Raw genomic sequence first — 25,622 nt, forward strand, 5'->3', positions numbered from 1 at the left:
TGGGAGAGAAGAGAGAGAATGACATAGAAGAGAGAGAGTGAGGGAGAAGCGCGTTTACTGCCCCTTCCCCGCCGAAAGCGCCCCCTTCTCGCTGCCGCTACCCCCTTCTCAGTGTTCAGCGCCCCCTTCTCAGTCTTGAGCGCCCCCTTCCAACCGCCGCCCCGCCCTCCTTCCCCGGCCTCCCGGGCCTTCTTGCCGTCAATGTGAAGGGTCATCGTCGACCAGGGTTGCCCTCCCTATCTATGTATCTCTCTCGCTCTCTCTATCTCTATCCCTCCTTTTCTCTACATTTCTGGTGCCCTCTTATTCACTCAATCTTTTTTTCTTCCTCTCTATTGCGATAATGTGCAGAAATATTCAAACCACTTCTCCCTTTCATCAAATCCATTTTTGTTCCCGTAGAACCCATCTGACTGTTACGCTTTTTGTTCGCCTCATGTTCTGAAAAAGATTCACGGCACCGTGAAGTTTGAAGGGTCGTTGTCGACGAGGTTTGCCTTCTCTTTCTATGTATCTCTCTCGCTCTCTCTATCACTGTCCCTCTTTCTCTCCACATTTCTGCTGCCCTCCTCATCTCTCCTTCTTTTTTCCCTCCTATCCATCGCGATAAATTCATAATTTTTCCTGATCTCAACGGGTATTTTCCCGATCTCGGCCGCCGATTCTTCAAATCCTTTTAATGGGATCAATTTCAATATATTCTTCCGAATTCTTCAAAATGTACTCTCTTTCTCTTTCAGATTATATTCGTTCGAACTCGATTTCTTTTACTGGATTGCCCTGTCTTTCTCTTCTTCTCTATATTTCTATTGCCCTCTTCTTCTCTCTGTCTTCTTTTCTTCCTCTCTACCGCAATTCAAAATGTAGGCAAATAATGGGTTTTTTCTGAAATCACTTCACCCCTTCATCAAATCACTTCTCTCTCACTCTCTCCTACTTTCTCTCACTCTCTCTTACTCTCTCACTCTCTCTCTTACGCTTTCTCACACTCTCACTTACTCTCTCTCTCTCACTTTCTCCCTCTTAGTATCTTACTCTTACTTTTTTCTCACTCTTTCTCTTTTTCTCTCTCATTCTCATACTTTGCTTACACTCTCTCTCTTACTCTCTCCCCCTTACTATCTCTCTCTCCCTCTCTTACTCTCTTACTCCACTTATTCTCTCTCTCTCCTTCTCTTTCTCTCTCTCTCACTTTCCTCTCTTATTAATCTCTTACTCAATATCTCTGTTAGTATCTTACTCTCTCTTTCTATTTCTAGGCTAAACTATCTCTCACTCTCTCCTACCCTCGGTCACTCTATCTTACTTTCTCAATCTCTCTCTTACGCTCTCTCACAATCTCACTTACTCTCTCTCTCTCACTTTCTCCCTCTTTCTCTCTCTCTTAATTTTTCTCTCACTCTTTCTCTTTTTCTCTCTCATTCTCTTACTTTGCTTACACTCTCTCTCTTACTCTCTACCCCTTACTCTCTCTCTCTCCCTCACTTACTCTCTTTCTATACTTATTCTCTCTCTCTCTCCTTCTCTTTCTCTCTCTCACTCTCCTCTCTTATTAATCTCTTTCTCAATATCTCTCTTAGTATCTTACTCTCTCTTATTAATTCATGGGTAAACTATCTCTCTCAGTCTACCATGAAATTCGTGGCTCGATTGGTCCCACAATATGTACCATAATCCATAATTTGTTTAGATTTTCAAATAGATTAAACAATCTCTCAAACTAATTTATGGGTCGATTAATCGGAAACTTACTATTTATTTCTTAATGTCTTCCACTCTCTATCTCTATCTCCCTTTCAATTTTTATCTCTTTCTCTCTGTACCACTATCAAACCCATTATTTTCTTACTCTTACTGTTTGACAAATGCCTCCAGACTTAGATTTGCAATAAATATCCTGGGTCTCCATATCCAAGCGAGCAATGCACATTCAGTTTTTAGATTTCTGAGGGTTCTAGGGACCGATGTCTGCAGTATTGATTCGTGTATAAATGATTCGTTTTAGAGTGATATTCAAGATTTTTTTGTTCTTCGTAGATAGGAAATAAATTCCGCTTTCATTGTTATTATTCATAGCTGCGATCAAGATTGTTTTTTCCTCACGTAGTATCCAATTAATTATGATTTTTTCATGTTGTTTCAACTATCTGATCGGACACACAATTCAACTTTCCTTTCTAAGATTTCATTGAGAAGCAGAATTCAAATTTATTTTCTTATATTTCGATTGGACGTAATTTTCAAGTTGCAAGTTAATCTTATAAGATCTGATAATTCAAATTTCCCTTTTTAAGAAATTGATCCGAAGTGCAATTCCAGTTCTGTTTTTCAATTTCTCTCACTCTTGCTTCTAAAATTTTGTTTCTGCGAATTCGATCAGAGGCGCGATTCTACATCGCTCATCGACACATGATCAGAGACCAAGGGCCGCCTGATTCACTACGGCAGGGTACGTATTGATACAAATATCAAAAGTTCATTTGGGTAATTTACATTTTATTCTTATTTGAGTTTCCAATAAATTTACTACCTCTTAAAAAATTTGACTAACACGCCAACATAACGGCTAAAGATAGACACATTTCATGGATGATACAAGTAAAGATACCCAAGTTTAATAACAAAGATGAATCGACCATCTTAAATCCACAAATATTTGCCAAGTACATGGAAATGCACTTAAATACTTTACTGATCTTGGATCCCGATTCTTTGATTTATTTTAACGGAATCAATTTTGTTAAACATCTAATTTCATCCTTTTGTATTTTGACACACATGTAAAAAGGTGGGCCATGAGTTATAAATGGCCCACCTATCTCTCTCCTACTTTCTCTTCCTTTTTCTTTTCTCTTTTCCTCTTTTTTCTTTCTTTTTTCTATCGCTCCCCAAAGAATGACCTTTTTGCCCCTTAAAATAGCCGTTGGGGCAACGGCTATATGACCGTTGCCCCCAATGGCTATCTTGAGAAAGGACTTAGCCTATAAAGGAAAGTCTTTCCCAACCTGTTTACATGTGAGCTTTTCCCCTTTTCTCTGTATCAAAAATCTCAATAAACTTCTTCTGCATCTTTCTCATTTGTCTCAAAAAGGCCTCATTTGTCCTATCTGTTCCCAAAGGCAGAATTCTCTGCATTCTTCACATGGTATCAGAGCAAGGTTGATTCATTCAACCTTCCCTGACGAAAGGAGCTCCATAGTCTGCAAGTCTGCAAGTCTACAAGCAAGTTCTATCATCATATGGGAAAAAAGGCTGCTTCTAGGAAAGTTTCCAAGCAGGCCAAAGCTTCTGCATACAGCTCGGAAGAAGAATCCTCTGCAGACGAAGTGCTTCATATATATGATTATACTAAGAACAGACTGGTCATACCAGATCTGGATCTTAAGTATGATGGTACAAACGGATATAGTTGGATGAAATTGACCGAAAGGTCACTGGTCGCCGCCTTCATGGGTGACCATCTTGCGATGATTCACCACCTACCGATAGGCTCAGTTGAAGCTTTGGCGCAGAAGAAGCATACATCACCAACTAGATGGTGAGAAATATGGAGGTAGAACAAAGAAATCAGTATTATCTAATGGATGTTGTTGCAGATATATGGAGGGAAATCCGTAAATCCTGTGCAGAAATGCAAAACGATTGGAGGGTGTATGACCTCCTTCTTCAAGTAAAGTTCATCCGGCAGAAGGAATTATCAGTAGCTTCATATGCGTCCCAACTCAAGGCAATATGGAGGGAAATTGATCAGCTATGGCCAGTCTCAATTCAGAATCTCGAGTACTGGCAAAGGGAGATTAAAGTAAGAACACTTACCTTCCTCATGGGCTTAAATTCTGAATATGAAAGTCTCCGATCCCAGCTAATCCATCGAGAAATTCCCTACATTGGAAGAAGCGATCTCGGAGGCAACAAGTGCCGATTGTAGAAAGAAGATCAAGCCGCAGAAGGCCAAAAGCAACAATTATCGACTGAGCCCTCTGTCTCAGAGCACATGCCGCTAAAAGAAGAGTCAAGAGAAAAATCGTCTAAGCACGTGTCTAAGGAAGCAACCGGCACAGAACCCGTAGTCTGCGCCTACTGCACCAAGCCAGGACATCATATTAAGGAGTGCCGGAAGCTGGCATGGAAGGAAGACCTCAAAAAGAAAGGGTTATGGAACCCAGGAGCAAAGAATAAAGCCTATGTTGCATCCTCCAGCAGTCAAGTGGGAGAAGCACCAAAGAAAGAAGAAGGAGATATTCAAAAGCTCATAGCTGAAGAAGTCGAGAAAGTATTCAAGAAATTCAGCTCCACGTCTCTCGCCCAATCAGGTGAATATAAAAGTATTGCATTTACTACACATGAAAATCTTCAACCAGAATCACATGGATGGATAGTAGATTCTGGAGCCACAGATCACATGTCACCTGATAAATCATGCTTTGAGGAATATAAAGTAATAGATGATAATCATGTTGTCTTTACTGCCAATGGTGGGATTCTAAAAGTGGCAGGAATTGGGAAAATAAAGATTAAAGATCTATTACTACAAAGTGCTCTTCATGTACCAGGACTTAAAGCCAACTTGTTGTCACTACAACGACTAGTGGACGACACAAGTTGGAGATTTATATTTGACTCATCTAACTGTTTTTTGTGTGAAAAGGAAACCGGCCAGAAGACTTTATCTGCTAGAAGGCAAGGGGGACTCCTGCTAGTGGACGGACTAGAAGGACAGAGGACTCTGAAGATGGTTCTCAACACTCAGTCAAGAAACAGTATTTTCTTACTGCACAGGAGACTTGGACACCCTTCCTTTCATCTTCTGAAACAAGTGTACCCTGATTTGTTTAAAAACATTGATATCCAAAGATTGGTTTGTGAGTCTTGTCAATTTGCCAAGCATAGAAGATCTCATTTTTCAAGAACTGATCATAGGAAGAAATTTCCATTCGATATGGTTCATAGTGACGTTTGGGGTCCTTGTTCTACTACAGGAAGATCGCAGCACCGATGGTTTATAATCTTTGTGGATGATTACTCAAGATATTCCTGGATCTACCTGCTTAAACACAAATCAGAAGTCCCAACCGTGATCATCAGATTCATCGAGTTGATCAATAACCAGTTTGGGAAAAGGGTTAGAATACTTCGATCTGATAATGCAAGGGAGTATTTCAGTTCTGAAGTTAATCAATACATGAATGATCATGGAATTATCCATGAATCCTCATGTGTGAACACTCCTCAACAAAATGGACTTGCTGAAAGAAAGATTGGGCACATTATGTCTTCAGCCAGATCTCTATTATTTGAAGGAAACTGCCCCAAGACTTATTGGAGTGATGCTGTGGCTACTGCTGTACATCTTATCAACCGAACGCCATCTAGAACCCTGTCATTACTGTCACCAATTGATCTATTAGCCTCAAGTCACCCAGAATTATCTCTTCATACAAATTTGGTTGCTAAAGTATTTGGGTGTGTAGCATATGTTTATTCCCACTTTGCAGGAAAATTGGACTCCAGAGCTTTCAAGTGCATTTTTGTGGGGTATTCATCTACTCAGAAAGGTTATGTGTGTTACCATCCTCTTACTAAGAAAACATTTGTTACCGCAGACGTGAAGTTTGATGAATACAGCATGTTCTACAATGAGGGACATCGATCTGACTGTTATTTGGAAGTAAATGAAACAGGAACAGATTTAGATACAGAAAATCTGGGATTTAATCCATCTGAAAATTCCTCTCCAGCTATGGATCGAGCGGAAACGGCTGAGGACAATCCAGAGTTAGATGGAGAACAAGAGTTTACTCAGATGGAGAACGAGGAAGATACTCATGAAGACTTTTCGGCACCAGCTAATCAAGGTTGGTCTATTGCCATCAGCAAGGGTACTCGGGAATGCCGCAGTAAGAAATTATATCCCATATGCAATTATGTGTCTTATGATCGTCTGTCCTCAGGTTACAGAAAGATTGTTCAGGTACTACTGACCACTGTCATTCCAAGAAATGTTCAAGAAGCTATGTCTCAAGCCGAATGGAAAACTGCTATGGATGACGAAATGTTGGCATTAAGGAAGAATGGTACATGGGATATGGGCCCACTCCCAGAAGGAAAGAAATTGGTTGGTAGCAGATGGGTATATACGATTAAACATAATTCAGATGGCTCTATTGCAAGGTATAAAGCTCGACTGGCCAGAGGATATACCCAGTCTTATGGAATAGACTATCATGAGACATTCGCTCGATCGCCAAGCTGAATACAAGTAAGACTAGTAATTTCTCCTGCAGCCACGCATCAGTGGGCTCTCTCGCAATTTGATGTTAAAAATGCATTCCTACATGGAGAACTGCAAGACGAGGTATATATCGCTCCTCCCCCCGGTTATCTATTGCATGAAAACTCATCATATGTGTGTCGCTAAAGAAATCTCTGTATGGATTAAAGCAATCCCCAAGAGCATGGTTTGAGAAATTTTCATCTACTCTCATATCAGTTGGATACTCACAAAGTGAGGGTGATCATACCCTATTCTTCAAACATGGCCAAGACTCCAAACTGGCTATTTTAATCGTCTATGTTGATGATATTATCGTTACTGGCAATGATATCAAGGAAATTGGAAATCTAAAACGTCATCTGACCAGCAACTTTGATATTAAATCTTTAGGTCAACTCACTTATTTTCTTGGTATTGAAGTAGCTTATTCCAGGATCGGCATTGTCCTATCTCAACACAAGTACGTCCTGGATCTACTCAAGGATACATGTAAATTGGATTGTAAGCCAGTAAGCACTCCAGTGGATACAAATGTCAAACTTCAAGCCAAGCAGAGCGACAAGGACGACCCCATCGATAAGACATCATTTCAGAGATTGATTGGCAGATTACTCTATCTAAACCACACAAGACCAGATATATCCTTTGCTGTGAACTCTTTAAGTCAGTATATGTCAGATCCACGACAGTCTCATCAGACAGCAGCTGACCGTATTCTCTCCTATTTGAAAGGACAATTGGGAAGGGTCTTCTATTTCAGGCAGGGGAGACCCTACGGTTAAAATCTTCACCGATTCAGATTATGCAAGCTCTCTGGATGATAGTCGATCTACATCTGATACTGCAGTTTTTGGGAAGAAATTTAATCACCTGGCGTAGCAAGAAGCGTGGAAGTCTCAATATCGAGTGCTGAAGCAGAACTCAGAGCTTTAAGGAAAGGTGTTTGCGAAGGAAGGGGGCTAAACGATTCTCTAACCGATATAAAACTTATTCCTCCAAAGCCAATCATCTCATATTCTGACAGTCAATCAGCTATTGCTACGGCCAGGCACCCCGTGCATCATGATCGCATTTAAGCATGCAAGAATTGACAGACACTACATCAAAGAGAAGATTAATTCTGGACTCATCAGTCCAGAATACATACCATCACCGCAACAGGTGGCTGACATTCTGACCAAATGACTACCAGGAAGACAGTTTCAAGATTTGGCGTCCAAGTTGGGCATGATTAACATCTATGCCCAACTTGAGGGGGAGTGTTAAACATCTAATTTCATCCTTTTGTATTTTGACACACATGTAAAAAGGTGGGCCATGAGTTATAAATGGCCCACCTATCTCTCTCCTACTTTCTCTTCCTTTTTCCTTTCTCTTTTCCTTTTTTTTTCTTTCTTTTTTCTATCGCTCCCCAAAGAATGACCTTTTTGCCCCTTAAAATAGCCGTTGGGGCAACGGCTATATGACCGTTGCCCCCAACGGCTATCTTGAGAAAGGACTTAGCCTATAAAGGAAAGTCTTTCCCAACCTGTTTACATGTGAGCTTTTCCCCTTTTCTCTGTATCAAAAATCTCAATAAACTTCTTCTGCATCTTTCTCATTTGTCTCAAAAAGGCCTCATTTGTCCTATCTGTTCCCAAAGGCAGAATTCTCTGCATTCTTCACAAATTTGCATATACTTCTTTGAATTCTTTCACTGGATTGGCATTCAAAAAATTTGAATATATTTTTGGGCATCTATTGGAAGGGAAACTGAATTTATTGTACTATTTAAGTTTCCGGTTCTTTGAAAAAATCGACCTTTGATCTTCACTGCTATATTCTTCAATTACAGTGGAAAACCTTCATCACTGAAAACGTTTTTTTTGATGATCGCTGACTTGATTGTTATGAAAGACGTAGTGGAAGAAAACAGATTATTGTTTCCACTCAATCGCCTTTTCCTGTCACAATTTCAATTTGACTAGAAAAATCATTCGCTCAGATCTAGATTTTGGATAAGCTGGATCTATTTATTTGTTGAGCAGTTTGGAATTTTCAAACAGTCATTTTTTATTAGATCAGTCAAAGACTGACAATGCTGGATACCAATCAATTGTTGAACTTTTTATTCGTTCTGATAGTTTACCTACGTAAAAAGTGTTAATTTCATGGGTCATTGAATCTCTGTCTGTGAAGATGTTATTCTGAGATCTTTTACATAGTTGTTGCACCTTTGCTTCATATGAGAAAAAAGGGAGTGGGGGTCTGCAGGCTGTGTGACTGCTTCAGGTTTCCTCCAGCGATAACAGATAAAGTGTATCCAATTTTCCTCAAACGATTTCTTCAAGCAAAAGGTACTATATTCTAATCTCAACCTGAGGTCCTTAACTTTGATAAAAAATCCATAAAACTGTGCACAATTTCAATTTGACTAGAAAAATCGTTTGCTCAGATCTAGAGGCTACTCCAAGCGAGCACTGCGAGCGGGCCACACTAGTAACTATAATTGCCTTACATCTATTATTTTTAAAACCAACATTAACGTGCATCAATTTCATTCTCCCATTTGATCATCCCGTCGCGTGTTTATAGATATCAATCATATATTTATATTTTCACGTCATAATCTATTATCATCCCATTGTAATCACCCATACAAGCATGATCCCTATCATCTTCTTACGTTTCTATCACATTATAGCTACACCTTTCTAGCTCAAACTCTCCATTATAATACTGTTATTATTACTCTCCAATTTAATCATCTGAATTTTATAATTTATTGTCACCCTCTCAGCTTAGGTTTTCTCATCTCTCAATCAGGTATTTTATATGTATCTCCCGTGATATTATTAATCAGTATTGAACAAATATCAAATCATTAGTTATTGTTCCATGTGTCGATGATTGGTAGTGGTGTAACATGACCGCTGGATCGAGTGGCACATGTTACAATGCATGAGAAAATGAATAGATTAATGCAACAAGTTGGAATATGTGTACGCATTGGAAACACAATAAGAAATGCATTGACACGTCACTAACTAGGTGATGATTAGGTAACTATAGGAAGGGTTATAGTCAGTGGACAAGCTCTCCAGAATTGATGAATCAATTCAAAAGACCTACAAAGTAGGGGACAGCTACTGTTCACAAGCGTCCCCAGCTTTATCTGAGAATGGTTCTAGTTTGATACCTAGAAGAAATCTTATCTCTCGATAAAGGGAGGGCTAGTCCTGTAGATATTGTAAAGTTTCCAGCAGCGGAGCAATCGGAGCACGACACTAGAAGAAGTAATAATACTGCAAAAATAAAAGGGGAAGAATGTGTAACCTAAGAGCCAAAACACTGATGTTTGAGGCGAGGGGCGACGCCATGGAGAAAATAATTGTCAAAGGCGTCAATGGACCGATGAAAGCGGTAACGGTTTTGGAAGAATGATAATGTGGGTCATAGTTGGCAATGCATGGCAGGAAAGGGGCGCACGATGGCGTAATTCGGGAACACTCCTCTTGGGTGCAGGGCCAATCCGTCATGTGAAGGTGTGGCTCAAGCACACAGTGCAGCTAAGAGCCGCACGGCGGCACGCATGGTGTGTGGCACACACCGGTGCGTGTAGGGCGGCACATAGTTGTGCGGATGAGCACACTGCACGCGGCTGCGGGGTGTGTGGTAGTAGAGGTTATGCGTGGATGGGGTGTGCACGTTTGTGTGGGGTGTGTTTGTACACGCAGCTACGTGAGGCGTGTGACAGCGTTTAAGATGGTGAAATGATGCGCAAGCACGTGCGTAGCTGTGTGAAATGCGCAGCACCCGGGGGGCGACAGCACGGGTCTGCACACCCACGTTGTGGGGCATAGGCTTCAGTCAGCTGGTGTGGCAGTCCATACGGGCGACTATTCTGGCACGATGGGGTGGGCCTTCAAGAACCTATGACGACAAGGTCCTGGATGGCGGGTGAGATGTCCAAGAAAGAGGATCTTGGGGTGGCTTCAATAATCTCATTAAAATTTCTACGGGTGATGAAGAAGAGGCGTGTTTGACGGAGATGGTCATTCTTCTGGTGGAGGCAGAGGGTTAATGACGGTGAATCTGATGGTTGTGGATGAGATGTGGCTTCTTTTGCAGATATATCTAGAAAACTGATAAATAATTCCCGAGGGGAGGAAGACAGGAACCCAATTGAAAAAGTATTAGATCCATCCCCAACTACTTTAGAAAAAAAGTTTCCCTTTGCTTTCGCCAATGTCACTTTCTAGATCACTTTAACAATTTTCTCCATACATTTTGAATTACATTGGTTTACAGTTGAATTGCATATGTGGCATATATCTCCTACATTTTTTTATAAACACATTCCTTGATGCTTAATTTTAATGTGTTCATTCATACAACTAGTTTGATGATACTCGTTATAAAATCAAACTAATGTTATTTCATTCCCATCTAAATTTTGATGACCGCAACATTAATTGAAAAAATTATTATAATATTCTAAAAATATTTTAAAATATAATTTTTATAATTTCAAACTCAGATTTCTATACATAGTTTCCTTGCCATGTATATACCCCTTTGCCATTGTATATTTCTATATTTTAATAAAAGGGAAACAAGAAAAATTCATTAGAGAAGGTTAAATACCATAGGCAAGTTAAACTTTTACTGATTGAATATTAATTTTAGTCTCAAGATAGAAAGTGTTGCACGAGTGTAGCTACATGAGGGTTAGCATATGTAGTAATGATTTCTTGGTGTCATCCGTCTTAGTTGCCTGCAGGTAAGTTTCTGATTCCTCTGTTTGAATGGGTAGCCGTCATTCCTTTTCTTTAGGCGGGACTCCATCATTGAGTCCAGTGCAGTAGTCTTCATCTTCATTTTTCAATAAAAGCTAGATCTAGGCCTCCCCAAATGGCTCCTAGTTGTCTCACAAGTAACAACGTATAGATGTTCATGCTAGGAGTTACAGATGACCCCTTTTTTGAAATCACAAAGAACAGTCATTGGGGTCATCAAACAGTTCTTTGAAATTATTCTTTTATACTTCACGCACTGTTTTCATACTTTCACAAGCTGTCTACATTAACACAAATTGTCTCCTAATGAGCTTTGAGATGTGAAGATAGTACACACGCAAACCTTTGTGACATATTATCAATTTGTCTATTGTCATCATCATAATATGAAGAACTTCCATGACTCTGACTATCTCTGTACCATTGGTCATAGTCTGTCATTATGTAAAATGACATTATTAAAAAACAATTCATACCCATTACAAGGCAGTCATGTCCTTATCTTTCTTAATTGGGCTTTACAAAGCCAGAAAATCAACGACATAATGTTCCTCCAATGCAGCATTTGACATCTCATGCATAATGTACCACAATGTTGGGGAGCTTAGTGGATTCCGGTTCTGTTTTTATTGATTGAGGTGTTTGTATGTCTTCATATACGGGGGCATTGTTAATTAAATGCTCATAAGCTTGTGACCAATGCTCTCAATTTTTAGTATATGCTCACATATTAGTGGTGGTCCATGCATTAGGCATTAAGGACAGCATTGTGACATTAACTAACAGTCTACCATCATTCCCTTGACGGTTCCATGTATTCTTCTATGTTGTAGTATTTATTGCATTGGAGCATAGTGGTCATCTCAGCAGTGACTTTCGACATGATCTTGAACCCCATGGTGAGTTTGCAAGACAAACCAACTATGTTATAATATCGTTTCATTCCTCTGAAGTCTTTGTTACATTCCATTGTGGTTGTACCTGTATAGTGCACGGATGCATGGGACAGTAATTTTGTTTGCGGGCAAAAAGTTGTCTCGTCCAGGAGTTCAAAAAACTAATGCGATGAAGAATATGTGCCCTAGATAATGTGATTTATGGCATTGGATGGCGAACGAGAAGACTGTTGCATCCTACGGCAGTCATGTTTCCATTCAAGACCACAAGCTCGAATTTGACATGTATTGTGCCCCATGTAAAATTATGAGTTGCCTAGTACACTGCTTCGTCCCGAATATGGACCGGATGGTTTTCGGATGGGATGGGACATGGATGAAAATATTTGGAATGGGACAAACTCTATATGGGATAATTCCAACTTCTATATAAAGGCGTATGACGTGATGATCTTCATCCCATCCTATCCGTCCACATCTTAGAAAATCGTGCACTATAGTACCTGTGAGCAATGGTCCAATATGCAATAGGAAATCTTAACTTTTCCCATGAATTCTGAGATGGTTTAACCATGTATGAGACAATTAGATATCTGTTGATCCCGCATTACACTTATTTCATCTATTACACAACCTAACACTTTTTTTCCTGTGATATTGTATGCAAGCCATCCTTTGGATAATACTTTAGATTTGATATCATAAATTACAGAAAAAGTGTGAGTTATTACGTGAAGATCATATGCTGATGACGTGATATCTTTAACTATAATCATTATGAATGTCACAACAAGGGAAAGCAATTCTACACGATATGACCATAAGCAAAAAATATGAAATATGCATAACAGAAATTGTACAACAAATGATTAAATTACGTCAAAGCTGAACCCTAAGACCACAATTGGCCCAACGAGAAACCTAACACAATGACCTTGTTACAACTTTACAAATACACCTTCCCTTGTCACCAAGAAAAGCTGACCTTGTTGTAGTGTAATTGGTCCATAGTTGTTTGTTGTTATGGAAATAATAACATGTTAAAGCCATCATGATATGCCTAATAGTGCCAAATCTCTAATGGGGAATCATCTAGGTTTGAAGAGCCGGTGCTAAGTAGCTCATCGAGCTAGGCTTGATGCACGAGATTGGGCCTTCAGAGTACTCAAACTAGTCAACGGGCCCCGAAGGTTTGACATTGTCTTTTGTTTATTTTTTCTTATATTGTAGGCCTTGTGTCTGGGTCACGTATGTGTTTATGTGTGTTTTTTCGCACATATCAGATCCTCACTATGTTCCTACAAGTGTGTATGTGAGGGAGCTTGTGTGGGCCTTTTTGTAAGCCGCCCTCCTACTCATTGTTTTCACACGGTCAAATCTGGAGCTAGGAACAATGCTCGAGTCTAACGCATGACGGCCTCAATGCTTGGAGCAGAATATTGAGCAGCCTTGTTTTGTTATAGCGGAAGTCTGTGCAATAACTTAATATTGCGTAAAGGGAATTAGGAGAGAAGGTGTTGAGACAAATCCATAGGGAAATAGGATTATTGCTTTCATATCATAAAGAGGTTACATTGTAGTCATTGATATTATATGGATGATGATGAGAGAAGATACCAATGTAACCAGATGAGGCCTCACATGCCTTGGTAGTGTTGCTCTAAGGCTTTGAGGCCCATAGCTTCCGGCGTGCCCGCCAGCCCAGCCGTTACATGTGTGCCCCCAGATGGGGCACCGCGCACTGGTTGGCATGGTGGTTGGCCAGCTGCTGCCCCATCTAAACCTTAACGCTCCACAGGCCACCAGCACCTGCACTGACACCTATCATGTGCCATCCTCTTGGGACCCACAGTGCTTGGCACCTCAAGATAGGCATTGTGCACACAGTGCTTCCCCCGGGGACACCACATGCTCGCGTCATCTCGGTCCTCTCTATGCGCTGCCTTAGTCTCCTGGACGAATATCTTCTGCTTCGTGCTCTGCATATACGATGCGCGCGGGACATGCCTACCGCTGTGCACCTCACCCGCACCATTCCGTGCGTAGCACTACGGCACCATAGCCAAACCTACGCATCCCACGCACGCACGCAGCACTTAGCACCATTGTGCATTCTAGACGGCATGTGCATGCCTCCCCTAATCCTCCACGCTTTAGTGTTGATGGACACACACAGCAAAAGGGGAGGGCCTTACAGATCAAGGGTAGGCTCACCACCTATAGTGCATGTTTTAGCGTCACACTTATGGACTGAATCTCCAAATCTTGAGTCCAACACATGGAGAAGTCCCCACAGAAAGCAGCCCGGCCTCCGTGCACACATGCTGCATACTTTGGGGCCTTACAAGGGCCCATAGGTTCTTTCATGTTGGCGTTCTCCCCTTTATTTCTAAAGGAGAAACTTATATTTACCCCTATGAGGAAGGGGGGCTACCTATCAAGGGAGAGAGAGAAAATAAAATCGAATCAAAATGTGATCCCTGGTGGTTATTTCTTTTAAAACTTAGGCTTTTCTAAATTAATTTCAGGCTTTGGGTTAATTAGAAAATTATCGCCAATTGAAATCTGATATGTTACCATTGGCAACTGACTTTACTATGGCGCCAACTTCGCCAAACCACCTCTTGTCACCCCTTGACAATCTACCACCGGTGCAGCAAGTGCCTTGCAGCCCACACGCTCATCGTTGTGCCCACAATGCTCGCCAATATGACTACTGCGTGCCTTCTCACGCCAACATGCATACCTACGCCACTAGGCCTAGCCTCCTCCACTGTGATGCCTAGTTGCGTCGCGCACGTACCACTTCTGCCAAATCACCCATCACCCCGTGCCCCACTTATAGAGGTATACTCTGAGTCACACTTTCATGCATGATAATATTCATCCAAGCATTGCATTCCAACATGAGAAGTGTGATGCCTAGTTACATTCACACCTAGTTAGTTTTTTTTTTAAATGGCAAAAAACACAGTGCCAGGTACGGCTAACCCTGCGGTTTTGCCCGTAGATCGATCCAGCCATGCCGTGGACGACACCTAGGGGGATTTCATTTATAAAGTGAAGTGTTTATCAATGTTTATAGGCATGGAGCGAGTATAAATATCCCAATTACACTCGGATCCCACTCGTTCATGCCCATGTGCAGGAAAGAAAATGATACATAAGTGATACCTTGCAAGTGCTCGGAGAATTGCTCACGTCGACGCCTCACATGAGCCCCCCGCATGATGATGGTGGAGAGATAGTAGAGTTGTCCCCGCCTTTAACAAGTGCATCGATGAAGTGCGTGGCGAGGACCTCATTCGAGGTGGGCGCAGTCCACCCCACTGTCGTGATCATCAGATTAGGCGTGAGCGCTCCCGCCTCGAGTGCTCCATGCAATCCGCCACTCCCAAGGGGCCTCCATCGAAAGTGTGCGGCGCGTGCAGAGGTTTAGCAAGCTGAGACGTTCGACGCGATAGCATCACCAGCGGTCAGAGGGAGCGCCTGCCAAGAAAGGAAAAGGGAGGAACGGAGTCGTGTGTGTACCGCATGGTTGGCGAGAGTATCTACTATCTGGTTGCCTTCTCGTAGCTGATGATGAATGCTAGTTATGTGAGGGCGGCACCGCATGATGTCGTGCCATACACGGTGCAGTCGCCATTGGGAGCATGTACCTACATGAAGCATGCCGACTAACACATGTGAGTCTGTTTCCACGACGATATTATGAAGGTTTTGTTCCTCATAGAGGAGTAAACCATCACGTATGACAATAAGCAGGTTTTGTTCGGCTACTGTGTTAGTTTGTACGCCATAGGAAGAGGAGAAAGCAAAGAGAATACTCCTTGTATGATCCCAGAGGATACCACCTCCCCCTGCTGGCTTGGGTTCCCTTTGGACGCACCATCAAAATTCACTTTGAGGCTGCCAATTGGCGATGGGAGCCAATGGATGACCTGTAGCTGAATGCGGATAGGGGCAAGGGTCACTGGAATGCCCCAAGCACGAAGGAGATTGCATCCAAGTTATGAGCTGTAGTTGCGAGTAGGGATTAAATGGTGAATGTGCCGTACCCACAGCTTGACATGACGCATGATATCCACAGCTTGACACGAGCAGTTACAACGTGAGGTGAGAGAGTGGCCTAGATGGGTCACACGATCATCAATCGGGAGGTCACAGTGTAGGAGTCTCCAGAGGAAAAAGGAGACGCGGGTAAGGATCGACGGGCGCCAGATGGTGACCCTAGTGCTGGATGGGGGATTTCTCACGAAAATACTCCCAAGAAGAACTGTATGAGTATGCGACGCCGAGTGTGAGCGTCCAAATAGCACGCTTGGGAGTGGACCCGATTGAAGTGTTCTAGACCTGGGGTAACATGGCGGAGGGGAGGCCATGGTGCTCCCATAGGTGTGGCGTGTTGCCCATAAGCAGCTAGGCCACTATGAGTTGTACTCGATGTGGTACAAAGCGGGGATGGCAAGCGAAAGGCTCGTTAGCGTGCCAAGTATCAAACGAGGCGCTAATCGTACCTCGGCCTATACGCCAATATGTGACCTGGGCAATCTCAAGCCACTATTGCTGCCACGCCTGCCACCTCAGATGGCCCTGGATATCGATCTCTCGATGGGCCCACTCCCCGTACTTGGCGGAAATATAACTTCCCAATAGGGAGTGTGTGGTGTGCATGCGCCATACGAGTTTCTTTTGAAGCATGTCCTGGATGTCTGAGAGGCATCTGATTCTTAAACCCCCTTGGTCGTCGGCCGACATGCTTTCTCCCAAGAGACCTAATGATGGCGATGCTTGCCCTCGAGGTGACCGGACCATAAGAAACGTGCGCATAGTCATTCCACACAGCGGAGGACTGTGAGAGGTAGTGAGAGGACCGCAAGGGTATGGAGCAGGATACTCATGAGGACACGTCGAATAAGTTGGATGTGTCCTCTAGGAGAGAGAAAATAGAGTTTCCATCTGTCAAGTTTCTTTCTTAATTTGGCCAGAAGGGTATCAAAGTAATGATGCCTAGCGCGTCCAAGAAAGATATGACATCCAAGATAGTCGAAACAGAGGCATCCTCGTGAGTAACGGGTAGAGTGTTGGATTATCTGAGAGCGCTTTGTAGTGGTGGAAGGACCAACTATAAAGCTACTCTTTGAGGCATCGACGAGTTGGCCGAGGCTTGCTTGTACGTAGTGGTGACGCTCATAAATTCCTTAATGGATTTTTTTGGATCCATAAAGGAAAAGGATGCCATTATCTACAAAGAGTGAATACGAGAGGATCGGGCATCCCCTTTTCATAAAATATGGTTGGATTCGGCCACGATCGATCGCACGTGTGAGCGATCGACTGAAGACCTCCTCCGTCAATATAAAAAGGGTGGGTGAGATAGGATCACCTTGCCGTAGACCTCTCGTGGCAGTGAAGAATTCAGTGGAACTTCCATCCATCTAGAGAGAGAAATGATTATCTCGAATGCAGGCAACGACTAGATCGATGAACGCATCGGTGAACCCAAAGCGACATAACACTTGCGTAAGAAAATTTCACTCGACTCGATCGAAGGCCTTCTCCATATCTAGTTTGATGATGACATTGGAGCCTCGAATATGAGCATCTAGTGACTGGGCTAGCTCGTGAACTAGCATGATATTGTCATGGATCTATCAACCCTGACAAAACCACACTGTTCAGGCGAGATAAGTCTATCGAGAAAGTGCCCTAGTCGATTTGCAATGATCTTGGATGCAACATTGTAGCACACATTACAAAGACTAATGAGGCAAAAGCCTCGGAAGGAAATTAGAGTATCCACTTTTGGAATGAGCGCCAGAAAAGTGGATTTCCAACTTCGCGGGAAGACTTTGCGCATGAACACCTCCTTGGTAGCAAGCACCAAGTCAGTGCCTATGATATCCCAGCATGCAGTGTAGAATTCTGCCGAAAATCCATCTAGTCCTTGGGCCTTGTTCCTACCCAAGGAAAAAATGTCCTCCTTAATCATTGCTTGGGCAAGAAGGGTTGTGAGAAGTGCACTATCTTGCTCGATCACCAAGTGAGGGATACAAGCAAGGATGTCCTCACTCACAACAATGGGTTGTGAGGAAAGGAGCGAGTGATAATACTCCACTTCTGTAGTTTCTAGTTGGGCGGGGTCCTGAATATACGTCTTTAATAGTGTCGTATAGTTAGGACGCCCTCTATGACAAATCGAAGCGTGAAAGAAACGTGTGTTTCTATCACCTTCTTGTAGTCATTGGACAGGCGATTTCTGGAGATAGAAAATCTCATGGCGCCGCATAACTTCCTCAAGCTGCTCTCTATGGTAAAGCTGGTGCTCTCCCACGTCGTCTGTCCAACCATCTTGCAACTGTCGCTCGATAGCAGCTAGTTCCTGCTTGAGTGCTTCAACCGGTGCGTGTATGTCTCCAAAGACATGGCAATTCCACCATTTAAGGTGGAACTTGAGATTCCTCAGTGTGTAATTGAAGTTCTCCATGGGTGCTATAGAGATTGTTCCATGCCAATGGCTTCGTACATAACGATGTAAGTCGGTGTGCTCTAACCGCATGGCTTGGAATTGGAATGGAGGGCGGCAAATTTGGTTGCTGGAGTTTGGCAGAAGGATGATCGATGAGTGGTTTGAGTAATATCGCGGTAGGATCTCAATCGTGATGTTGCAATGCATCAGTGCGGTACTATGGGTAAAACAACAATCGAGCCGTTCGTACATACGCGCATCCACCAGGTCCACTGCTCGCCTATGGTAGGTGGCTCCACTAGTGACGCCAGATGGATAAAGTCGTTAAACATTTGCATAGATCGTGACCGAGGTGGGCGGCCCCCCTAGCACTCTCTAACTGCCCGTATGCAATTGAAATCCCTAGCAATAAACCAAGGGAGATCAACAAGCCGTGAGTGGGAATGAGCATGTAAGGCGAGTTCCTCCCAGAAGGCCTCTTGCTCTGGTTGTCTGTTTAGGGCGTAAATGATAGTAAGCGAGTAAGGCTTCGGGGAGTACTGTATGTCAAAAGTGACGTACTGGGTCCCTTCAGCCAGTAGCACCAACGAATAATCTCGCTTCCAAAGAAGTTGGAGTTTATTCAAGGAATGACAATAAACATGATCCATTATGAGTTTACTCGCTATGGAGAGGGAATGATCTAATGTTGTCATCGGTTCGATAAGCCCAACTATCCCTAAGTTGTAGTTTATTATTAGTGAGAGGAGATGTGACTGGGTAAGAGGGTTACCAATACCTCTATAATTCCAAACAAGACTTGGAATCATAAAACTATCGGCTCACGTGACGGACCCTTGATCGGGTGTTGTATATGCAACGTGTATGGGAGGCATCCGAACGATGTCCCGAAAGGGGAGAGGCATCCACGTCTGAATCCTCAGAGAGAGAGACATCATCCTCCTCTCTCATGGAAGCCCGACCACTAGTACCTCCACAAGTGTCCTCCAAACTAGTGAGTGAAGCCTGACGATTAGTCAAGCATTCCGCCTGCTCGAAAGGGATATGTGATGGATGGAGGTCGGGCATGGAGATGAGTATATCAGGAGGGGAAGGAGTGTCGCTAGGGTGCGGCGGTAAGCTATGGATGGGGATGGGTGGTGAGCAAGGGGGCGGATGAGCGAGGTATAGGGAGGAGTGGGTCCGAGGGGGAAGAGAGAGGAGGGCAGTGTGCACGAGCAAGGGGTTGGATAGTGGAGGAGGGAGGGGATGGGGCTAGGGGGGGAGACGTAGGGAAAGGATGGGAAGATGTAGGTGGAGGTGAGCGAGGTGATGGGGATGATGAAGATGGAGGCCAGTCGACAGATGAGAGGCGAGAGGGTGTAAAACGAGGGGATGATAAGGAATGGGAGAATGGTGAGAGACGGATGGGTGTATGGCCGGAAGTGTTGAGGAGACTCGAAGGACTCTGCCCAACCTCCACGCAGTCTCCCTCAGGGCATTCTAGATCTAATAGGCAAAGGTATTGGAGGTACTAGTGGGTGCTTGTACTTCCTTACCCTTGCCCGACCGAATGCTGATAGGGGGAACATCCGGGGGACGGGGTAGGGTTTATGGGTGCTTCTCAGCCCCCTTCTTCACCCATTGTGACCCTAAAGCTGTATGTTTGGCCGAAACATGCTTGACCGACATAGAGTCCCTAGGTAGGTGAGGGGTAGTAGCAGGCGCACCATGCGGTGCAGAGGCGGGGCGTGTACTTGGAGGCAGTCGCTGGGTGGGGCGATGCCCTTGAGAAGTAGACTATGCTTCTATGATGTAGTCGTTGTAAGACAAAGGTGGGAGGTACTCCTTTGAGGGGGTTACTGTAGTCGGCGATGCCCTTTGGCGACACGTATGAAGTGTATGACCTAGAAGGATACAATGCGTATAGAGCTGCGGAAGGTTCTCGTACACTATAGGCCATCGAATCAGTTCATCCCCATTGTGAATGAAGATCATGCGGTGGATGGCCTCTAAAAGGTCGATCTCTACACATACCCTTGCATATCTGGGGCGGTTGAACAAATGTACATCTTTGTCAAGCTATATAAATGTTCCAACAGTACTAGCTAGGGTCTCTAGAGCTGTGGGCATCTTAACGCCACAGACAATTCATTAAATGCATTGCCGGTAAGTTCACCCCTATGGGGCCCACAAAAGTTGACTGTTCCATGCATTCTCAGTCGTTCAATTCTCATCGGGACTACCACACGGAAGGCTTAGATCGGCCCACGTTGATGCCACCTCACGACTCACCAAAATCTGCTAACGTGGCCAAGGAGGGCCGAGTTAACTAGGCTCTTCTGAGCCGAGTTGCCTCAAACCGAGTCGACTCAAATCGAGTTGACTTGGTTGAGCACGACCGAGATGATGCAATCAAGTTGACTTAGTCGAGCACGACCGAGTTAATGCGATCGACTCGGCCGACTCAGCTCGAGCCGAACCGGTCGACATTGGCCAAGTTGACCTGGTCGACTCGCCCAACTCTAACCGAGTCGACCGGGTCAAGAGAGGCCAAGTCGACCTGATCCACCCGGCCGCCTCTGACCAAATCAACTCAGTCAATCCTGACCGAGTCGACCAGGTTGACTTGGTCAATCTTGATCGAGTTGACCCGATCAACTTGGTCTCCCCTCATCGTCTCGCCCTGGATGATTCAGTCCACTCAGACCGAGCTGACCAGGTTGACTTGGTCAACCTTGAGCAAGTTGACCAAAGTGTTTTCGTCAACTTCAACCGGGTCGACCAAGCTGACTCGGTTAGCTAGGACCGTGTTGACTAGGTTGACTCAGTCAACCTTGATCGGGTCAAACAGGTTGACTCAATCAGCCCAGCTTTGGTCAACTTTGACCACGCTGACAACAACGATCTAGCCACTATTGATGGGGTGACCAGGTTGACTTGGTCAACCCCGGCTGTGTTGACCAGGTTGACTTGGTCAACCCTAGCTGTGTTGACCAGGTTGACACGGTCAACTCTGACGTAGTTGACTTGGTCGACCCTAATCAGGCTGACTTGGTCAACCCTACACGCGTTGACCAGGTTGACACGGTCAACAGTGTCACCCCTGATCCGGTCGGACAGGTCAACTCGGTCAACCCTAATCGAGTACACCCGGATGACTCTACCCGACCCGACTCGGGTACTCTACCCCCCCCCCCCTCCATTTCCCATCTAATGACCGGATTAGCATTGATGGGCTAGTCTGAGAGGTCTTAACCGACACCGGGAAAGTGGCCTTGCCATTTTGCATTGATGTTGTCCCTCCTACTTTAGACCACGTCGCACCACGCGGACTAGGCATGGAGGATCAATGAGCACCACAGAGCGTGGCAATGCACTTGCTGGGCACCTGATAACACCCGAATTTCGGTCTTTATTTCATGTTATTAGCCTGATTTATGCATTTAAAAGACTTAAAATTGGGTTGTTATCATATATTTATACGAAAATAATGCTTTCAAGTAATTTCTGATTTTTCCCTAATTTTTTGTTGATTATATGAATTTGTAAGGATTTTCTGAAGCTCGAAATAATTATTTTTGGATCAAAATGGCACATTAAAAATTTTATTTCGACATTTATCAACATGGGAATGAATCAGGGAATTTTCTAGAATTTTCTAGAATTTTTTACAAATTTTTAGGAATTTTCTGGGATTTATTTCAAGAAGAAATGCATTTATTCTATTAAAAAAGGGCATATTTCTAATAGAAAAAGAAGTATTTTTATTATTTTCAAACTTTCAAGGGCCTTTTTGCAAACTTTCGTTGCAAAAAGACCCTGAAAACAGCTCTCGGTCGCCATTGCAGGCATAAAGATCCAATTTAAAATTTTACAGGGTTTTATTGCAATGTTTAATATATATTTTTAATGTTTTAGGAGAAATCGGAAGAGAGAGAGTGCGCCAGGGGCATATACGCAATTACTTTTGGGCGGCGTCCAAAAGCAATTTCAGGCTTTTTAAGGACTTTTCTGCAAAAAAGGAGAATTCAAAATGCGCCAGCCAATGAGAGAGCGACACGTCATTGCGTGTTTAAAAACGAAACTAATAAATAAATCAATTTTAAATCCAATGGATTAAATTGGTTTAAAATTGATTTATTAATAACTTTTGATCCTGAAGTCCGATTGAGATGATTTTTTTATGGATTCATTTGTCTTGATCCCCTCTTTCTATCTGTACGGTTAGATCATTCAGATCTATCCTATATTGATAGATAAAAATTAATTACTAAATGGGGGTAAAATGGTGATTTTCACCATGTAACCTAGGTATAAAAGCTGAATTCCGAGAGGAGGGGCTCATTCTGGAGGCTGCTTCATCACAGCTGCAAGACACAGAGGAGTCCCAGCATGGATCAACAGTTTTGGTATTTTTTTCTTTCATTGTATTCAAACTTTTGTGCATTTTGAATGAAATAGGTTAAGTTGTTTGTTTCTTCATCTCCATTCTAGTCTGAACTTCTAAATTGCTTGGCTTGAGCGGCACGTAAAAGCCCTGATTAGGATTGAGAGGAGAAATTGAGAAATTTTCCCTAGGCATTCAATTGCATTACAAAAGAAAATTCTAAAAAATTTAGTTTTAATTCTTAGAATTCTCAATTTCCCCATTTTAGTTCTGAATTATCAATCTGCAAAACTCAACCCAACTCATTTTAAGAACCCTCTTTTAACCTCTCTAAATGACTTCTTGGATCCTTTAATTAGGATCAAAGAAGGAAATTTAGAGCCCTTAATTCTTCTAGTCTTCTCATCTCTTCTATCCCGCTCTCTAAATTCTCACCTAATTAGGGTGACTTGATCCTCATTGAAGATCAAATTCACTCTAATTAGGATCTAAAACACCAAAAATAAAATCAATTGAAATTCCTACTTGCCTCCTTTGGACGACACTCATACTTATCACTATACATATTAAGTAGAGTTTTATAAATTTTATTGCATAAGCCAAAAATTCACAACGACAAGGGCTAAAAAAATTGCGTAATTTTTACCCCTATTTTCGGCTTATCAATTGGCGCCGCTGCCGGGGAGGCAACACTTAGGAATTCAACATATTTTTATTTGTAAACACATTGGTCAATTGTTGCTCACGAGTTTGTTAAGTCTCCTTATTATTGATTTTGATTTAAGACAGTATTTGGTTTTTAACGACTAACGAGTGTTGTGTTTGAATTAGTGGTTTTGTATGAAGCTTAGGTCTGGATGTGAATCAGGGAGCAGTGACAGAAATCCCCCTGTAGTAGATTCCACCACACCCGAGTCGTCTTTCACCGAACCCACATTCGTAGAGGAGATATTGATTAGACCCGTACCAATGGACCCAATAGGTAATGGAACAGGAAACCCTGAGGTAGTTAACGATGGACGGAGGAGGATTAGAGAGTATTCCACACCAGCAGAAACCCCCATCTTAACCCGGATATCTGCCCCGATTGGAGAAGATATGATGTTTAGAATCGATCCACACCAATTTCAGCTATTACCATCCTTTTTGGGGAAGGCAAACGAAGAGCCCTATGACTTCTTAGAAAAATTTTACGAAGCATGTGATAGTTGCACTTACCCCAGAATTTCCAAGGAAGTTGTGAGAATGAAACTATTCCCTCATGCCCTTAAGGATAGAGCCAAGGATTGGTTTAGAACATTGGGAACAAATTTTGAATCATGGAATGATATGGAGAAGAGCTTCTTAAAAAGATATTATACAGTGGCTAGGAAAAATTCTTTCAGAAGAGAGATTAGAAATTTTCAGCAGGGAAATGATACATTTAGCGAAGCATGGGAGAGATTGATGGGGCTCATTAGGAAGTGCCCCCACCATGGCATTCAAAAATGGGAGTTAGTGCAAATTTTTTATGAAGGCTTGAATGATGTGGAGAAAGGCAGAGTTGATATCTCAAGTGGAGGAGCCATAGCTGACATGTATGAAGATGAAGCTATGGCACTACTACAAAAAATGTCCGATAATTTAGCCTATCACCAAGATGCCTCCGATCATGTTAGGGTTACCCCTCGGAAAGGTGGACTGTTGGATGTTAGAGGGGTTGAACCCCAGATTACTATGGGTAGAATTGAAAAACAGATAGGTGTAATGATGGGAAAATCCATGGAAAAGATGAATGAAAAAATGATCTCACTATGGCAAGGTCAGAATAGCGGAGGAGCACCCAACCAAATAAATCGATGTGAAATTTGCTCAAGTGATAGCCACACCGGAGAAGAATGCCCTATGATATCAGAAGTGAATGCTATAGGCAGGCAAGAAGGGAGCAATGTCCAATGGGGAACTAGAGGAAACTTAGGAGGACAGGGATGGAACAACAACAACCGACCACCCCAACAACAGTTCCAATCCAAGGAGGACAATCCCCACCACCAACAACATTATCAACCTTACCGAAATTTTTCAGATCCCACTAATGCGACTCTCACCAAGGTCATCGAGGAGCTGCAAGAAGACAAGAAGAGGATGCTCAAGCTTTTTGAAGAAATGGAGGAGAGGCATCGGAGGGAGATGGAGAAGCTCAAGGCGGAGATCGACCTTCACAGCGGTCAACAATTTGCGCACGGGGGAGCACCGCAAAGTACGTGTGAAGACCCTATGAAGATGGGCGCCAAATCAGGTAAACTCCCTACTCAGGCCTGTATTAATCCTAGCAATTTACTTTATGTTGATGACATGTGTAGTGTAGTTAATGAGCATATTCATGACATGCATGCATTGATTGAACAACAAGAAATAGGAGAGCTGAGTGCTATATCAAAACTTAGGAGTGGGAAAGAGTTGGCTAATCCGTTTACAGCTATAGAGAAATGAAATGAAGTGGAGGATAAGTTGGAGGAAGTAGAAAAGGATGAGGATGAAGGGGTAGAGGAAAATCTGGAAAAGGAACCCAACCCCAAAACATATTGCCCACCTATCCCTTTCCCTAGTGCCTTACAAGCGAAGAAAGAAAAATCGAAAGACAACCCACTTCTTGAGTATTTGAAAGAGGCTACGGTCGAAATTCCTGTTTTAGATGCGATCCAGTACATCCTTGATTATTCCAAATTTGTGAAAAACCTGTGTTCCTAGGAAGCAAAAGAGGATTCAACTTTCTGAGAATATTAGTTCAATTTTTCTGCATGAATTACCTCAAAAGCGCAAGGATCCGGGAGCACCAGTGATCAAATGCGAAATT

At 43.0% G+C, this 25,622-nt stretch overlaps 1 protein-coding gene, 1 long non-coding RNA gene and 1 other non-coding gene across 13 annotated transcripts; 2 read left to right on the forward strand and 1 right to left on the reverse strand.

The window, feature by feature from the left end:
• LOC144703620 (uncharacterized) lies at positions 1–22,595 on the forward strand. 11 transcript variants are annotated; one of them, XR_013581580.1, is made up of 7 exons: positions 1–244; positions 451–491; positions 2,381–2,449; positions 8,511–8,610; positions 8,709–8,752; positions 11,886–11,951; positions 12,042–12,403. XR_013581580.1 is itself a non-coding variant. In XM_078575829.1 (7 exons), the coding sequence occupies exons 3-7, from the start codon at positions 2,410–2,412 to the stop codon at positions 13,048–13,050; spliced, it is 288 nt and encodes a 95-aa protein (XP_078431955.1). In that variant the 5' UTR covers positions 1–244; positions 451–491; positions 2,381–2,409; the 3' UTR covers positions 13,051–13,139. The 11 variants fall into 11 exon arrangements, 5 of the variants coding, with proteins under 5 accessions (XP_078431955.1, XP_078431954.1, XP_078431953.1 ...); XM_078575829.1 differs by lacking the exon at positions 12,042–12,403 and adding an exon at positions 13,045–13,139 and having other exon boundaries at positions 8,479–8,610; XM_078575828.1 differs by having other exon boundaries at positions 8,479–8,610.
• Positions 4,010–4,870, forward strand: LOC144703800 (uncharacterized). The gene is made up of 2 exons (XR_013581629.1): positions 4,010–4,313; positions 4,649–4,870. It is a non-coding gene; the product is annotated as an uncharacterized LOC144703800 (long non-coding RNA).
• A 1,566-nt stretch (positions 22,596–24,161) lies between the features above and the next one.
• Positions 24,162–24,267, reverse strand: LOC144704018 (small nucleolar RNA R71). Its single transcript, XR_013581711.1, has one exon. It is a non-coding gene; the product is annotated as a small nucleolar RNA R71 (small nucleolar RNA).
• Between the last annotated feature and the right edge of the window lie 1,355 nt (positions 24,268–25,622).

This window comes from Wolffia australiana, chromosome 5, assembly GCF_029677425.1.
Source record: "Wolffia australiana isolate 7733 chromosome 5, ASM2967742v1".
NCBI lineage: Eukaryota > Viridiplantae > Streptophyta > Magnoliopsida > Alismatales > Araceae > Wolffia > Wolffia australiana.

Coding starts and splice junctions, on each gene's coding strand:
- LOC144703620 (XM_078575827.1), top strand. CDS start 2,410: ATGATCAGAGACCAAGGGCCGCCTGATTCACTACGGCAGG. Junction 8,611..11,885: donor ACGATTTCTTCAAGCAAAAG/GTACTATATTCT, acceptor TCTATGTTGTAG/TATTTATTGCATTGGAGCAT. Junction 11,952..22,317: donor ACATGATCTTGAACCCCATG/GTGAGTTTGCAA, acceptor TTAATGTTTTAG/GAGAAATCGGAAGAGAGAGA.